The following is a 17766-nucleotide window of genomic DNA, read 5'->3' on the forward strand; positions in this document are numbered from 1 at the left end:
TTAACCACAGATATTACAATAACTTGTTAGACATTAATGCTCAAATTTTAAGTGTTTATTTATAAGATCACATTACAACACTAAACAGTATGCTTACCTTAATAAAAGCAAATTTGCTTTTGTGCAGAGCTTCATCATTATCTTACACACAACTTTAATACACTTCCATAACAAAATAAAATGAAACATCATATATAACATCGTATATAGTACACCTTGTGATTTTCTCTTCAATGATTTTTGTTTTTGTTTTGGTCAACTATAATGGATTTTTTTTTTAAATAAGCAAACTTTTACAAGTTTACATGTTGGCTTCTGTGTTGTTTCAATCCTTCTACTCTGTCTAGAAAACATTTACAAGGCGTTGATGGTGATGCGGTGAACACTTAGGGGGACAACTTGCAGCTGTCTAGTCCCGTTCAGATAGGACGCGACAACAGCAGCACTGCGCTCTGAAACCAACGGTGGAGCGCACGTCGCTCGGTGAGCGCGGTGCGCAGAAAGTTCAACTACATTGAACTTTGAGCGCTGCGCGCTGTCACGAATACCCCTTTGCCGTAGGCTTAGAGACTAGTCAATGCAGAAATCGTTTTGTATCTGAATCACCTCAGAATGTGATTTGTCCTGCGGAATAATGGTATTAAATGCACAGAGAGAATTGCAGACAGTTGGCACGGAGAGCGGGGGTTCATTGAAAAGATACTAAATGTACTACTATACTATACAAAATTAATATGGGCTCACAAGCGCTGATGCAGCCACCATACACAGTCCCTGTAGTCCCTTGTCTGTGGTGTTCGGGGCCGTTTCGAGTTTCGTCGCCGTTTACAGGAAGTATGGCGTGGTGGTTCGAGGCGGGATGACCCTCTCCGAGTCCGGCACCGCTCTGAAGAGCTTGGGCTCTCGCGTGTTGGCGTCTTTGAAGACCATGATGGAGGCGATGTTGCCGCAGCGGTAGCAGTAGTTGGGGGCCGACCACACCGTCACCAGCTTCTCATCGAACATGAACTTGTAGCCTTCGTGGACGAGCTGGTGTGCCCGGCATATCAGCTTCAGGTTGTTGATGTGGACGAACTGGACGTTTTTTGTTTTTGTGAAGGAACAAAGGAGGAGGAGGAGGAGAGAAAGAGATGTTAGACACTGCAAGTGTTGACAAGCCGAATGCACTTTGCTTCTCCCTCTCCTTCACCTTCATTCGCTCAGATATATCCAAATTCAATACATCGCCATACAAAATACCTTACGCATCATGGGGCAAACAAATAACTTGCAATATTTGCTCCATGTTATTCTGCTGTAGTAATCATAAATGAGATGCAACATGCTTGACCATCACAATTTCACAAGCTTATTCTCACTTTGTCCTGACATTTGATTAATTGTTTACATTCTAGAAATAAACAGAATTTTGCACAGTCAAACTTTGTTGTCATTGAACTTTTATTACATTGTATCGTGGCTGTATAGAATAAAATGGACCTAATACCGATCTTTCAATCTTTCTAACCCACGATACGCATTGTCAAATTTTCATATTGAAATATATTGAATTTGGATATACCGTCCCATCTGTAGTAAAACAACATGTCTATTGTTGTGATCTCTCACCTCATTTGTGACCTTTGCACCAAAGAGCCACCCGGCTCCTCGGGGGCTGATGGCCCAGGTGTCGACATCTTCTGGATCCGACCACACCAGGTCACAGAAGGCGCCTTTGTGGGGGATTTCCTGGTTCCGCTCAATGGTTCGGATTTGATCCAGGGTTTTGATATCAGGAGAGAGGCCTCCATGAACGCACAGGATCTGCTCGTCCATCAGCTGACAAATACACACAAAAGAGAGTTAGGATGTCACACTAAGTCTTGTATATGAATTAAAAGAGAGTTAGGATGTCACACTAAGTCTTGTATATGAATTAAAAGAGTGTTAGGATGTCACACTAAGTCTTGTATATGAATTAAAAGAGTGTTAGGATGTCACACTAAGTCTTGTATATGAATTGGAAAAATGTGTAGAATCTCTGGATGCACGATATCAGCACCAGCATTGGCCGATAAAGGCTTTAAAATGAAATATCGGCATCAGAGCGAAACAAACATTTCTGCAGATATGACAGGTTGTGCTGGCTATTGTCAGGATTGTCTCAGGGAGAGCATCATCCAAGCCTGTTTAAGTAGGATGAATGTTAGTTTTGTTTGAAAGAAAATGTTACATAAAAAAAAATATATATATGGCATGTTTTACATAACCTAAGTTGAAGTAGTTTTCTTATTTTGCCCAGTGAATGTGTACATTTTTACAAGCATTGTATTTATATCTGCATCTGCCAGTGGGCCATCACAATAAGAGTAGGCATAATAATGTATTAATACTACAGGAGAGACTTTATGTTCTCTGAAATTAGGTGGAGGGAAAATGTGTGCATATATCTGTATCGCAATCGACCAAAAGAGTTTGAAAATAAAATATGAGCATCTCAGATATCGGCAACAAAGAAAATCCAATATTGTGCATGAGTGATCCCTTGATTGCGTTTTTGTTGCTATTTTTTTGGATGTGAAGTTATTATTTTCTCCGTCAAGAACCCCAAAGGAAGTGTTTTAAGTGACAGTTTCTTGTGCTATTGTTGAGTATTTTAGCATGTATTTTTCCATTTCCATTTCCCACTTTAGAATGGATAATGCACACAAACAATTTGTTAAAACAAAACTGATTCCAGTCCCTCTAAGTTGAGCGAAGCATGACTTGTCTGAACTCTTCTTCTGTGGTGTTCATACCAGTTAAAACACATGAAAAAAATAGCTGAATATGAGCATGAGTCCAGACTGCATTTTGCTATGGTAGACTTTCCAAGCTGGCTATCAGATGTCAACATGTGTGGTTTTGAGGTGGTTTCCTGTAATTGGGTACAATACTTACTGCTGCAACTGTTAACATATCAAACACTTTGGTACAATATCGCCAAGCATTTGCGTTCCCATACTTGGTTTGGCATTCGTCTGCAATGCAAAAAACAACAACAGAAGAAAGGACTCATTTACTTGAAACGAGAAGCACTGATTCAGGAAGTGAGAATAATAATATGTGACAAGTGACAACACCAAAAAGCCGGTAACAACCTATATAAGTGAAGTCTCACCATAAAAGCCGTACACTTGGGTAATCTGTCTGCTCTCGTGGTTTCCACGAAGGAGAGTGATGCGGTCGGGCCATTTCGCCTTGAGCACGAGCAGGTAGGTGAACGTCTCCAGGCTGTAATATCCTCGGTCCACAAAGTCGCCCTAAGGCAACAGAGGTTCCTTATTGTAAACATGATACAAAAACTCCACTTTCAAAAGAACCATTTGAAAGCAATTTAAATATACAAACCATGAATATGTAATTTGTGTCTGGAACCTGGCCGCCGGTTCTGAACAGTTCGCAAAGATCGTAAAACTGAGAAACAAAGAGATAAACATTTTGTCAACAAATGTATAACAAAAAATCCCAACTGTTATCATAATTTTGTGACTTTTGCAGTACATCTGGATTCATTTCTTTTTGGATACCTTTTGCCAGTTGTTCTGTTTTTAAAATTGGTGAAATCGCCTACCTCGAAGTAGAAAATGATATGATATTTCAACATGTTACGTAATGTTTGAAAACATATTTTACTAACAACGGCAAGAAAATGCTAGAATGTGAATATAGCTGGCGTTTCCCCCCCACCTTCTGATTTTTCTCCCCAATAGTACTTGGCTAATTCGTTGCTCCACCCCCTCTGCCGATCTGAGGAGAGTTGTAGACTAGCACATGCTTCCTCTGATACATGTCAACGTCGCCTTCCGCTTCTTCTCACCTGACAGTGCTTTTATGTCGTCTACACTAGAAGCAAGTTGAAAAACACGCACATCCCAGCTGAATCGGGCAGGTGCAGAGCTAGAAGAAGACAAACTGGAAATAGACATAAAACAGCTCGCACACTGCAAGGGCTCCAGGTGAAGTTTCTTTTAATGCACGGGTGGTAACGTTTGGAGCAGAGTGACTGCTCTTCTTCAGACGTCTACACTACCCAGACGCCCATAGATGGCATGTTTAAGTGGTGCAGCCGCTGACATTTGGCATTTACCTGTCCATGTATGTCCCCACATACTGTTACAGGAGTAGAAACTGGCTGGACGTTGGATTCCTCCAGCAGAAGGTCACACACATAGTCGCATAGCCTCTGTGCAGATTGGAAACAAAACAGATACAGCTGTCAGCAACATCTGCAGTGTGTTTAGTTCATGCTGGGGGGGGGGGGGGGGGGGGGTTGGCTGAAACATTGAGACTTTCCATATCAAAAACCCATGCATTTATCTCTCAATAAGATGTGAGGGCTGCAGCTGGTGTTCAATGCATGCATGCTGAAAAATGCTGGGCAACAATGACAGTCAAGTGTCAACTAAGCCAGGTCACTCTACTGCTGCAGACTTTACTTCACAACCACTACCAACATGTGAATGACACTGTCAAACGACCAAACTGTGTCACCATTAGCCTTTTTCACTTGCCACCCAATTCACCAATTTTGTGTCTAAAAGGCAGGAAGTAACACCGAAGCTGCATCACCAAATAGATTACAAGTTGGAAACCATCATTAATGTTGTGCTCTTGCACCTGTGTTACGTCCTCCTTTTAGACACAACATGGGTGAATTGGGTGGGAAGTGGAAAAGGCGAATTTGTATCATTAACGTTACGTTACTGTAACAGACTGTACATTATTTCCCATACTTTTCTGACCATGTCTGCATTCTTCCCAACGAGGGGTCTAAGTTGTAACCAGGAACCTCAATCTACACTACTACTAACAGTCAACATAGGTTAACGTTACATTATGTTCAACTGATACGAGTTATTCCCACAATTGTCCTCCACCAGAATATAGAAACAACCTTTCATGTACACACTGTGATTTGGCAGTAGTTGGATCATATGTAACGGTAAAAGAATAGCTAACATTCGACCAGTGTTAACGTTACTCTTGACAGCTTCGTTACAGTTTTGTCTTCCTGGCCGATATGACGTTAGCACCGCAAGCTAACGCTAACGTTAGTTTGGCTAAGCTACTGTAACACAAAAACAAACAGCGGTGATGTAACACTATGTGCTTAGGTTAGCACGGGACTTAATAAAAGATAAACGTTTCTATGAACCCACATCTAAGTTAACGTTACCTTGAGGTCGTTTTCTGGGAGGTATTTACACTGCTTTGCAATCTCCGCATACTTATCCAGGTCTAGAGGCGCCATTGTTGTACACCCAGCTAGTCGCTATCTGCGCACGCAACTTCCTGTAACTCTGCATCCAGGTTCACTACACTCTACTGCCATCTATCGTCTGCATTTACATATAGCACTTTTACTTGAGAATTTTCATTTATGAACGTCTGTCAAGCTGTATAAGCATTCAGACACGCATTTCTCTGTCTGTTATGTCATATATTTAGGAGAAATATAACGCATTAACCAATGATACTAAGTATGCACTGTAAAACCTAATGTCTCCATCCATACCATCACAGAGCCTAACCTAAAAGGGCGTGTATATGTATGCCTTCTCGTCTAAGTAGTGATGATCATAGTTTTTAATTCGGGTAATGGTTCATGTCTTTGACAAAAATAGGTGTGTAGTCCTTGTTATAGGACTAATTACGTTACCTGTCGGCTAGTATATTAGTTTTGTTGGCGTGCTTTCCAAGCTCGTTATGTTTACAATATATGTTCTCATAAGTAGCTAAATTTATGAATGGAACCGGGTTATGTTTTGATAATTTTCTGAAGCGGTTTGGTTTCACAATGTACATGTACGTTGCTTTGTGTCTCTCCATAGGAGGTAAAGCAAATGTCCAACCGGTGAGTGAAGCAACGCCCAGAGAGAGATTTCCACGGCTCCTATTGGCTCGCGAATGTGTCAATCTGTGGCGCACCAAGGTAGGCTGCACAGCGCGTGAAGAGCAGACTGGTTCATAGGGCATCAGGGCAGCATCGAGCAGCACAGAGCGTCCAGCCGCCCGCCGACGACATCAATGGTGGAGTACGACGCCTGGTCCAGTCAGGGAAGGGTCTGAGGGAGACCAGCATTATCGGGGCTTACATGGAGAGCTGAAATCGAATATGAGGCTAACCTAACCTCCTTAATGATGTACATATCTCCGGGGTTGCTATTTATTTTGTACGTGTATGTTGTTGGGCTTTCTGAAGCTGCACCTAGCATCCAATCTGACGATGCAGCTGCTACCATTACGACTAGCGCACCGGGCACAGGAACCCTCTCGACAAGTAAAGACCAAATAACAGCGCCGATACCCAGACTAAAGAGATCCACTGATGCGCACACGTCGGTCTTTGCTCCAGAGAAAATGCTGCAGACCATGGTGGCGATGGTTTCCCAGCGCACAGCCAACGACGCCTGGTCTGCGGATAATATCGCCACATCTATTACCTCAACCGAGAACAGCCAAGGTGAGCAGATACTAATAAGATGCCTTGGCTTTGGGATTTGGGTTGCAGCATAAACACAAGGCATTTCACCACACAGTCAACATTAGATTACATAGCCATGTCATAATAGTCACCAATAGAGACACAAAAGTCATAGACCGTAACGTTAGCCTTTACGTTTTGACTCAAATCTGGAGATTGGCGAAACTCATCCAGGTTTTCCATATCATACAGATGACGCTCAACAATTGGGGGACGATATTGATGGTAAAAAAACAAAAAACCGGGCTACGTTAAATTGAATGTCGTTTTAGTCGCCGATCCGTTCACATCCACGTAGCGAGTCTGTGTGGAAAAAGAAGACTATTTACGAGCTGGATGGTCGCACCGTGGTTTTGACGCAGAGAGCAGATTGCAACAATGGGTAGACCTCTCGGATTGCATGGCATACCCCCTCATTCAGACAATCTGTCAACCACCAAATCCTCCATATCCCACAAAAACCACAATATAAACATATATGATGTGGTTTCCTTCGTCTCTTATGCTGCCTCATACCAGAGCGCTTTCTTATTATAGGGGCGAGGGTGCCAGATATGACAGTGGGCTGGGAAAGGGGGGGGGCGGTGTGTAAGGGGGTGTAAGGTTTATCCTGTTGTTCACTGAATTTAGCCCCCCACCCCCCCAGTGTACAGAGCTACCATGTACGCCTTGTGATCCTTTTGTGCTGGTTTCATTCTGACAAGAAGCTGTTTATAAGCTATACCCTGCTGCTCATCTGCCCCCCATTGTGTTTGTATGGCACAACAAGGAATACCCCCCCCCCCCCCCCCCATCCAACCAAAATGGCCAGGCAGACCCAGCAGCCATGTATGAGGGATGACAGCGGCCGGGAGCCCCTCCTCTCATCTCCACACATGTGGATGTGTTGTTCCCGACAGGCCACCTGATAGCGTCCAACATGGCCCCTGTGCTGCTGGCTGTCTCTGGGCCCCCCTCTGGAAGTCTAGGTGGAAAAATGGGGTTTGGGTGGAGAGAGTAGGGAGTTATCCCCTCCCGCTAAATATGGTCTTTTATATTTCTGCCTGGAACGCAATGCATTTGCTGTACAAACGCAAAAGGCAAGCACATTTCGCAACCTGAAATTAGTCCGGCAATTAATGTCTCTGTCCTCCGAAAATGGACTGTGTTTATGAGCATAATGTCTTCAGTACTAACCCATAATGTGGGGCGCCTGTGGCTCAGGAGGTAGAGCGCGTCGTCCACCGATCAGAAGGTCGGTGGTTCGATCCCCGGCTCCTCCAGTCCGCATGTCGAAGTGTCCCTTGGCAAGACACTGAACCCAGAATTGCTCGCGTGGCAGCTGGTCGCCTTCGGTGTGTGAATGTAGGCACATTGTAAAGCGCTTTGGATAAAAGCGCTATATAAATGCAGTCCATTTACCATAATGTGCTTCCGTTTACGACCAGCCATCAATATGTCATTTAGAGAAAAAAGATCATTTTGGAACGAAACGTTTAATTTTATGTCACAATGAAATGAAAACTGACTTTTGGCCAACTCTCCATAATACATACATCTATTTTATAACAAATGCCAAGAGGTTAACACATTTACTTTCTTGTATTTTTAAATCAGAAATTCCATTAATTTCACTTGGTGGAAAATGTCATTTTCAGTGTCGTACCAGTGGGTCTATATCAAAGTTATGTATATTGATTCATATTCACCCTTCAGATCAAGGTTCAGTGGTTCTGTCTTACTGTATTCCACACATTGACTGATAATTCTCCTCCCTCTCTCTTGCTTCTGTGTAGACGCTCCTCATTTGTTTCAGTGCAAAGCAGGCTTCTATTGTGGCTGCCACTCTTCTCATAGGGTGTCTGTGTGAATGTGTGTGTGAGGCTACCACTCTTCTCATAGGGTGTCTGTGTGAGGCTACCACTCTTCTCATAGGGTGTCTGTGTGTGTGAGGGTACCACTCTTCTCATAGGGTGTCTGTGTGTGTGAGGCTACCACTCTTCTCATAGGGTGTCTGTGTGTGTGAGGCTACCACTCTTCTCATAGGGTGTCTGTGTGTGTGAGGCTACCACTCTTCTCATAGGGTGTCTGTCTGTGCGAGGTTACCACTCTTCTCATAGGGTGTCTGTGTGAGGCTACCACTCTTCTCATAGGGTGTCTGTCTGTGTGAGGGTACCACTCTTCTCATAGGGTGTCTGTGTGAGGCTACCACTCTTCTCATAGGGTGTCTGTGTGGAGCTACCACTCTTCTCATAGGGTGTCTGTGTGGAGCTACCACTCTTCTCATAGGGTGTCTGTGTGAGGCTACCACTCTTCTCATAGGGTGTCTGTGTGAAGCTACCACTCTTCTCATAGGGTGTGTGTGTGAGGCTACCACTCTTCTCATAGGGTGTCTGTGTGAGGCTACCACTCTTCTCATAGGGTGTCTGTGTGAAGCTACCACTCTTCTCATAGGGTGTCTGTGTGAGGCTATCACTCTTCTCATAGGGTGTCTGTGTGAGGCTATCACTCTTCTCATAGGGTGTCTGTGTGAGGCTACTACTCTTCTCATAGGGTGTGTGTGTGAGGGTACCACTCTTCTCATAGGGTGTCTGTGTGAGGCTATCACTCTTCTCATAGGGTGTGTGTGTGAGGGTACCACTCTTCTCATAGGGTGTCTGTGTGAGGCTATCACTCTTCTCATAGGGTGTGTGTGTGAGGCTACCAGTCTTCTCATAGGGTGTCTGTGTGTGTGAGGCTACCACTCTTCTCATAGGGTGTCTGTGTGAAGCTACCACTCTTCTCATAGGGTGTCTGTGTGGAGCTACCACTCTTCTCATAGGGTGTCTGTGTGAGGCTACCACTCTTCTCATAGGGTGTCTGTGTGGAGCTACCACTCTTCTCATAGGGTGTGTGTGTGAGGCTACCACTCTTCTCATAGGGTGTCTGTGTGAGGCTACCACTCTTCTCATAGGGTGTCTGTGTGAGGCTACCACTCTTCTCATAGGGTGTCTGTGTGGAGATACCACTCTTCTCATAGGGTGTGTGTGTGTGTGTGAGGCTACCACTCTTCTCATAGGGTGTCTGTGTGAAGCTACCACTCTTCTCATAGGGTGTCTGTGTGAGGCTACCACTCTTCTCATAGGGTGTCTGTGTGAGGATATCACTCTTCTCATAGGGTGTCTGTGTGAGGGTACCACTCTTCTCATAGGGTGTCTGTCTGTGTGAGGCTACCACTCTTCTCATAGGGCAGGGATACTCAACTTGCTTTGCCCGGGGGCCACTTTCGTGAAATGATAGAAGGCCAGGGGCCAGTTAATAAACAAACAATATATATTTTTCTGTAGCAGATTGTAGGTTTTTGGGGTGTCAGCCAGAGTTTAGTCTGACAATGTTGTGCACACCGGATAGTTAGTTAGGTTAAGTACATACATAAGTGCCTGGGTAGCGAGCAGACAGCGGTATTTGAAAATCATAGATTATTGAAAGATATTCCATATTCCAGACTGAAATGCTATAACAGAAGTGGAGTATTGACCAGAATGACATGAACATTTGGACACTTAGGCCATGTTCACATTACAGGCAAATCCGATTTGCTGATAAAGTCATTAATCATCATTATCTTGATTGGTTTCCCAAATCTGATTTGGGAGTGTGTCCGCACTGCCACAAATCTGATTCTCAAGTCGGATCTGTGTGTGTCCAGACCTAAACAGCCTATCTGCATGAGTTGCTATGGTAACGACGTGGGCATCAGTAAATACGTACGTTGGTGACGTGGTTTTCCTCAGTCGAAAGCAGATTGGAAACTACCTCCATATGTGGTTTGGGACAAGTGACACAAATCAGACTTGGAGCGTCCAGACTCATAAAACCAATCTGGATAAAGTCATTAACTCATTGAGTGCCAATGATTCGGAGCGCTCCGAAAATAGACGCTGGGTGCGTGTAGGCTGTGTGTTAGTGTGGGGAGGAGTTTGCAGCTGAGGGGGGGGAGAGGGGGGTGGGGCACGCAGGGCACCACACAACTACACCACGTCACTACATCAGAAAATATTAGCTTCAGAGTCAGTGATGTGCTTGAAATGCTTCATTTCACAAAAGGCGGATTATCTCAGCTTCTAATTTGAAACGTCCGTTTTTGCTGAAAACAACCTATCTTCTCCGGCTGATAACTAAAGAACGGAAAATGGTATCAATAAACTTTTTTTTGCTGATGATACAATAGAGTCTCCTCGTTCTTTGTGCGTGTTCGGTGTTTACATAGTAATATCACACAATATTCTGTGGGCCTTGAGAAATCACTGAAAACGCTCTGAAACTCTGGCACTGGCACTCTGGTCCGTTCTCCAAAAGTGGCTGGCACTCAATGAGTTAATAGGTCACTAAAGTTCACAAATCAGATTTGGCCTCCTAGTCTGAACATTGCCTTATTCAGCGGGTATCTTGCATGTTGCGTTCAGGTGCACTGTAAAAAAAAATATATATATATATTATTATTATTATTTTTTTGCAATTCCATCGCGGGCCACACAGGTGGCGCCGGCCCGCGGGCCGCCAGTTGAGTATCACTGTCATAGGGTGTCTGTGTGAGGGTACCACTCTTCTCACCAGGTGTCTGTGTGATTTACTGCTCAGGATTTGATCCCCCCCCCCCCCAAGTGCAAAGGAACCATATGGCCCCTTGTGTGAAATCATAGGTGAAAAACCTTCAGCTCAAACATCTCAGCACGTCAGCAGTCTCCATTGTTCTGCTGTGAAGGCAAACTGATATGATAACATCACACCAACAAAGGCGTCACCTGGGGTCACGCCTTGCCCAAGAGCCCATATACATTTTCTACTATTTCCTCTGGTTTGACGCGCGTGACGTGTCACGTGACGTGTCACGTGACGTGACATGACGTGATGGGTTGGGCAAGAGACACGTTCTTCACAGCGCCCGCGTTTGTTTTCAACGGCCTGTTGCTGCCTGCTTGTGTCTGTGCCGTCACAGCGCCTCACCTCACCTCACTCACCCGCAGATAAGGAGACAGGTGCTGAACTTCCCTATTCTGTCTCACACCACCACGCAGGGGGCAGGGCCAGTCCAACTCTCACACTACGCAGGGGGCAGGGCCAGTCCAACTCTCACACCACGCAGGGGGCAGGGCCAGTCCAACTCTCACACCACGCAGGGGGCAGGGCCAGTCATATGCACGTCAAACCTGTTGTGTGGCTTCACAGATGGGATGGCCCCTCTGGGCCGAGCCTGAGTGCACGCCTGGCTTTTAGATGACACTCAGATACAGGGAGATATGCATTCAGCCCAGCTCACACATTCTTCAGGCTGGATTGGAGCCGACAGTCGTTCCTGTAGCCTGACAGAGCTCTGTGCCGCTCCGCTCCGGCTTGCGTAACCACAGCCTGTCCTTGTTACATAAAAGACCCAGCGACAGTCAGAGTGCAAGAGAGGCCTCCTCTGAGGCTATGGGCCCCGTAGCACATGGTCTCCCCAAACTGGGGTTCGTGGAGGTTCTACAGAGGCCACTTGAGACAAAGGGGAAAATGTAAAAATGTAAAAATAAATCATGAAAATAAATCTGCTCAGGAGGCACTAATGGGGGGGGGGGGTGTGTCCAGGTCATTTTGGGGGGGTGTCCAGGTCGTAAAGCTGATAATATACAATTTGATTATGTAAACGTCTGACCCTTTCAGAAAATACACAAACTGTTCATTCTGCTGTAATGTGCCAGTGCTCCTTAATCCAGAACCTTACTTCCCAAAAGTTCCTTAAAATAACCGGTCCATTGGAGTGAAGGGAGATGTGGCGACTCTTCTATATACACGGCTCTCAACCAATCAAAGTGTCATCTCACTTTAAGAGCCAGGTGTGGTTCACCTTGACGCATTGCTATGATGGGAACGGTTTGGTAACGCGTCCTTCTACATAACCCCTAATTACTACTTACCCAGTAAGTATATGGTAAATTATAGTATATATTATTGGGTAATTACCACGGGTAAATAATAGGGCTGTGAATCTTCACTGGCCTCACGATTCGATTCGATTACGATTCAGAGGGCTACGATTCGATTCGAGTACGATTATCGATGCATCTCGATGCATCTCGATGCATCTTAAATCGATGCATCACTTTTTTCCGCAATACATGATTTATTTTTTCTCACTTTCTTTTTTCTCACTGTGTGGCTACTTTTAAAATAAAAGTGCATTTGGAATTGCATTGTATTATGATCCATAATTAAAATAAACAACTGCATGTACTTCCATTATATTTTATTTGATTATAAAAAAAAAGAAAAAAAAAAAGATTTTTGACATTTGTGAATCGATGCAGAATCGTGCACGTCTGCATCGCGATGCATCTTATAATCGATTATTTTTGACACCCCTAGTAAATAAGGAGGTAAATACAGAGAAGCTACAGCTGAAATGGTAAGAAACCCCTCCTTGGCTGTTTGACCAGCGTTCAGACTCCGGTTGCCACTCACACAGCTGACCTGAGATCAGATGAATAATGGATAGTCACTCAGCAGTCTGCAGGGTCATCCACATGTCTGCCACTCCTGCTCCATGTCATGTGACCCAGTTTGAGCTGTAGTGGAGGAGGGCAAACGCACCTGCTCCGTGTCATGTGACCCAGTTTGAGCTGTAGTGGAGGAGGGCAAACCAAACGCACCTCACTCAATATAGACACCTTTGTAATTGCACAACAGAGTTGAGCAACTTTTTAAACTGTTGGTCGGATGGAACAATGTGCTTATCTCAATGTACAATTCGATACCCAGTGAGGGGGTTCATGATTAGATACAGGCACAATACAATGTAATAATGAATAAAAGTGCTTTGACAAGGTATGACTGTGCACATTTATGTTCACAGAGAGCCAAAGTCGACGTAAAACCCCCCCATAAAAAAACAGTGGATAAAAAAGAATCAATGTTTTTTTTTTTTATCTGAGTCAGATGCACTATGGTCTCTCCTGTTTCTAAATATAGCTGAACCGTTTGGTTTGAACTATAAAGTAAAACTATTTCTATAAGCATTTTACAAAATTTTTATGGGAAAATAAATGGTGGAGGAAATTTTTCTCTTGGTCAGCAGGAAGTGACGTCGACTTTGGCTCTCGATTTCTTCTGAGACACAAATCTTTCTAGCGATGCCATTGGCTTGCTCGAATGTAAACAACAATTTAACAAGCGCAAATTCGCAATATGCAGGATGGCAGGGGCAGCCCACCTTACTCCGCTTCTGCGTCCCCTCGTTTAGAAATCTGCCCCCACCGCCCCCTTTTTAGACACAAAACACACACCTTCACACACACACGACCTCTATGCCACATTCCAGCCTCCTAGGGTGAAAACTGTGCCCGCTAAAGGGTGCTGAACTTTCTGTGGACCAACCATCCAACCAAGCAAAGAGTGACTCAGAGCTGCTGGTCGCAGCTCAAAACGGTCACCACAAAGTGACAGACTTATTATTTGGATGGAGAGCTTGTGGAATTGTGACGGGCAAACGTCTAATTTGTGATGACCACAGCAGAACAAAATGGAGCTAACAACCATCCATAAAAGACAACTATAAAACATGTCTGTCTGTGTGTCAATCAGAATCCACCCAAAATACTAGGCTTATGTATGAAATAAATTTACAAAGACAAAAATAAAGACATTCTCTCTCTCTCTCTCTCTCTCTCTCTCTCTCTCTCTCTCTCTCTCTCTCTCTCTCTCTTTCTATATATATATATATATACGGTATATATATATATATATATACTAAACACATTCATAGTATCCCCGTGATGTCACATACATTTCCTGCCAATATGGCGCTTTACACTACACACAGCTCATTGGCTATTTATGTAATTGATTGTAATCACCTGTTAATTGATTACAATCACCTGTTATTGTCCTACCAAGATGGCCGTGTGATGATGTAACAGAATACTATCAATAATACAGTTTCAGTTAGTTATTTTTTTTTTCTAAAGCCTTGTTTGTATTTTTTAGTTAACAAAATGCTGCTCCCCCCACACACATCTACTGTCCCTTATTTGGTTAGTTTTCCTGAATGCTAATAACCTTGCCCCCTCCCCCTCCCCTCAGAGGCCGTGTGTAACTGCAGCAGTGGTGCTGAGGGCATCCTGGACCCAGAGGAGTGTGACCTGAGCAGCGGTCAGTGTTCGTGTCTGTCGGGGTACACCGGGCTGCAGTGTGACGACTGCGAGGACGGACACTTCACCAACGGCACCAGCGGCTGCCTGCCCTGCAGCTGCGACTCGTTCGGCGCCGTCAACCCCCGCTGTGACAGGTCAGTCTGCTTCTCTCCACACACAGGACTTTCACAGGACGTCCAGGATACGTTTGGATATTCTGGACCTGGAGATCATTTGTCTCTTGCCTTCCTGTAGTACTTGAACCCGCAGAGAATATTGGCTCCGGAGTCAGTCAATGAGTGCATCACAGTGATGGACGGTGTAGCTTCTCCTCCTGCATCACAGTGATGGTGGAGCTTCTCCTGCATCACAGTGATGGTGGAGCCCTGTGTCGTCGCTCAGGCCTCCAAGGCAGCGCCATGTTCAGACCTTGGCTTACGTCCTCCTCACATTTCGGAGCCAAAGAACACACGGCGGGCCGAGTCAGGAGAGCTGTGTCTTGGAAAAGAAGCTGTGTGTGGGTTAGGAACGTGGTCAAAATAGCGTCTGTATTTTCTGCCTCTAACCATGAAAAGGAATGAATGATTTTTTTCTCTCTCTCTTAAGAAAAAGCCAGAGTGAACATCCACAATGCAGGGTTTCCCCAGAAAAGTGGTTCGGCCGCGTGGCAACTACGGTAGTATGTTTTATGACACTCTCGAGATCAGCTAATAAATAGCTACAGATCGACTGCTCTGGGCTCTGAACTCTGCCTTGAGAGTTCAGCGCTCAGAGCAGTCGATCTTTAGCTAATACTGTAGCTTGCTAAACACCGCTGGCTGATAATACCTGATCTCGAGATTATGGACGACGAATTCAATGGCCGCGTGTATTTATTTGAGCCGGTCTGGAATAACGTTTACATATTGATTACAAAGAGTGGGAGGATGAGGAGCTGCTATCAATGTGACGGACAGCAGAGAAATGTATGAACCAAGGTAAATAACGCTAGATCCTTCATTTTCTGTCATTGCCGCTGCCTATCAGAAAATAAGATATTTACAAGGTGTAAATAGAAGCATTTCAGATGCCCCGTTTTTGCCCGTTTTCGCCTGTTACAGGACTCTACTCAGGGCTCAGTATCTGTTACAGGACTCTACTCAGGGCTCAGTATCTGTTACAGGACTCTACTCAGGGCTCAGTATCTGTTACAGGACTCTACTCAGGGCTAAGTATCTGTTACAGGACTCTACTCAGGGCTCAGTATCTGTTACAGGACTCTACTCAGGGCTCAGTATCTGTTACAGGACTCTACCCAGGGCTAAGTATCTGTTACAGGACTCTACTCAGGGCTAAGTATCTGTTACAGGACTCTACTCAGGGCTCAGTATCTGTTACTGGACTCTACTCAGGGCTCAGTATCTGTTACAGGACTCTACTCAGGGCTCAGTATCTGTTACAGGACTCTACTCAGGGCTCAGTATCTGTTACAGGACTCTACTCAGGGCTCAGTATCTGTTACAGGACTCTACTCAGGGCTCAGTATCTGTTACAGGACTCTACTCAGGGCTCAGTATCTGTTACAGGACTCTACAGGACTCTAATCAGGGCTCAGTATCTGTTACAGGACTCTAATCAGGGCTCAGTATCTGTTACAGGACTCTACTCAGGGCTAAGTATCTGTTACAGGACTCTACTCAGTGCTCAGTATCTGTTACAGGACTCTACTCAGGGCTCAGTATCTGTTACAGGACTCTACTCAGGGCTCAGTATCTGTTACAGGACTCTACTCAGGGCTAAGTATCTGTTACAGGACTCTACTCAGGGCTCAGTATCTGTTACAGGACTCTACTCAGGGCTCAGTATCTGTTACAGGACTCTACTCAGGGCTCAGTATCTGTTACAGGACTCTACTCAGGGCTAAGTATCTGTTACAGGACTCTACTCAGGGCTAAGTATCTGTTACAGGACTCTACTCAGGGCTCAGTATCTGTTACAGGACTCTACTTAGGGCTAAGTATCTGTTACAGGACTCTACTCAGGGCTCAGTATCTGTTACATGACTCTACTCAGGGCTCAGTATCTGTTACAGGACTCTACTCAGGGCTCAGTATCTGTTACAGGACTCTACAGGACTCTAATCAGGGCTCAGTATCTGTTACAGGACTCTACAGGACTCTAATCAGGGCTCAGTATCTGTTACAGGACTCTACTCAGGGCTAAGTATCTGTTACAGGACTCTACTCAGGGCTAAGTATCTGTTACAGGACTCTACTCAGGGCTAAGTATCTGTTACAGGACTCTACTCAGGGCTAAGTATCTGTTACAGGACTCTACAGGACTCTACTCAGGGCTAAGTATCTGTTACAGGACTCTACTCAGGGCTAAGTATCTGTTACAGGACTCTACAGGACTCTACTCAGGGCTAAGTATCTGTTACAGGACTCTACAGGACTCTACTCAGGGCTAAGTATCTGTTACAGGACTCTACTCAGGGCTAAGTATCTGTTACAGGACTCTACAGGACTCTACTCAGGGCTCAGTATCTGTTACAGGACTCTAATCAGGGCTCAGTATCTTCCCAGACGATCCGAATGAAACCAAAGTTATCTGGGTGAGTTTAACGTCATATTTAAAGCTGGAAATAAGGTCGGGTGTGTAAAGAAAACAAACAGAATTCTCCTTTAAGCTTACATAAGTGGAAGGTGTAGTGCGGAAACGGAACTCAGCGTGTCGGTTCTTTTGTTTGTGCAGCTTGAAGCGCTGTGCAGAGAGTTGGAGAGCGAAGAGGGTGAAGGTGTGAGCAGTCTGAGCAGGATATTCTGGACTCACTGCTAACCCCACTAGCCTAGCCTACCTCTGTCTCACTGACTCACTGCTAACCCCACTAGCCTAGCCTACCTCTGTCTCACTGACTCACTGCTAACCCCACTAGCCTAGCCTACCTCTGTCTCACTATGACTCACATAGATTAGCCTGCTCGCAGACCCCCCAGCCAATAGGGTCAATAGAGCAGATATGTTGTGTTCTGAGTAAGGGGGTGTTATGCATTCTGGGACATGTAGGAAATCACTAATTGATGTAGAAGCAGACAACCAACATCCAAGCTGCAGTCTGAGCTAACTAGCCTGTAACACATCCAGGCAGCAGTCTGAGCTA

General features: G+C 44.9%; 2 protein-coding genes across 2 annotated transcripts in view; one reads left to right on the forward strand and one right to left on the reverse strand.

The window, feature by feature from the left end:
* Nucleotides 1-260: 260 nt before the first annotated feature.
* On the reverse strand, nucleotides 261-5288 carry LOC310783540 (serine/threonine-protein phosphatase 6 catalytic subunit). The gene is made up of 7 exons (XM_083644423.1): nucleotides 5198-5288; nucleotides 4109-4204; nucleotides 3370-3435; nucleotides 3140-3281; nucleotides 2920-2999; nucleotides 1609-1818; nucleotides 261-1074 (listed from the first exon to the last, which is right to left on the reverse strand). Exons 1-7 carry the CDS (start codon nucleotides 5270-5272, stop codon nucleotides 826-828), a joined length of 918 nt encoding a protein of 305 aa, XP_083500549.1. The 5' UTR covers nucleotides 5273-5288; the 3' UTR covers nucleotides 261-825.
* Nucleotides 5289-6014: 726 nt separating this feature from the next.
* LOC310784117 (multiple epidermal growth factor-like domains protein 9) overlaps nucleotides 6015-17766 on the forward strand; it is a 71693-nt gene continuing 59941 nt past the window's right edge. Inside the window, exons 1-2 of the mRNA XM_083645097.1 lie at nucleotides 6015-6484; nucleotides 14579-14783. Of these exons, the coding sequence (XP_083501223.1) occupies nucleotides 6160-6484; nucleotides 14579-14783 (530 nt within the window). The 5' untranslated portion in view covers nucleotides 6015-6159. The remainder of the gene's footprint in view (nucleotides 6485-14578; nucleotides 14784-17766) is intronic.

This window comes from Poromitra crassiceps (genome assembly GCF_964638095.1).
Source record: "Poromitra crassiceps genome assembly, chromosome: 10".
Taxonomy (NCBI): Eukaryota; Metazoa; Chordata; class Actinopteri; order Beryciformes; family Melamphaidae; genus Poromitra; species Poromitra crassiceps.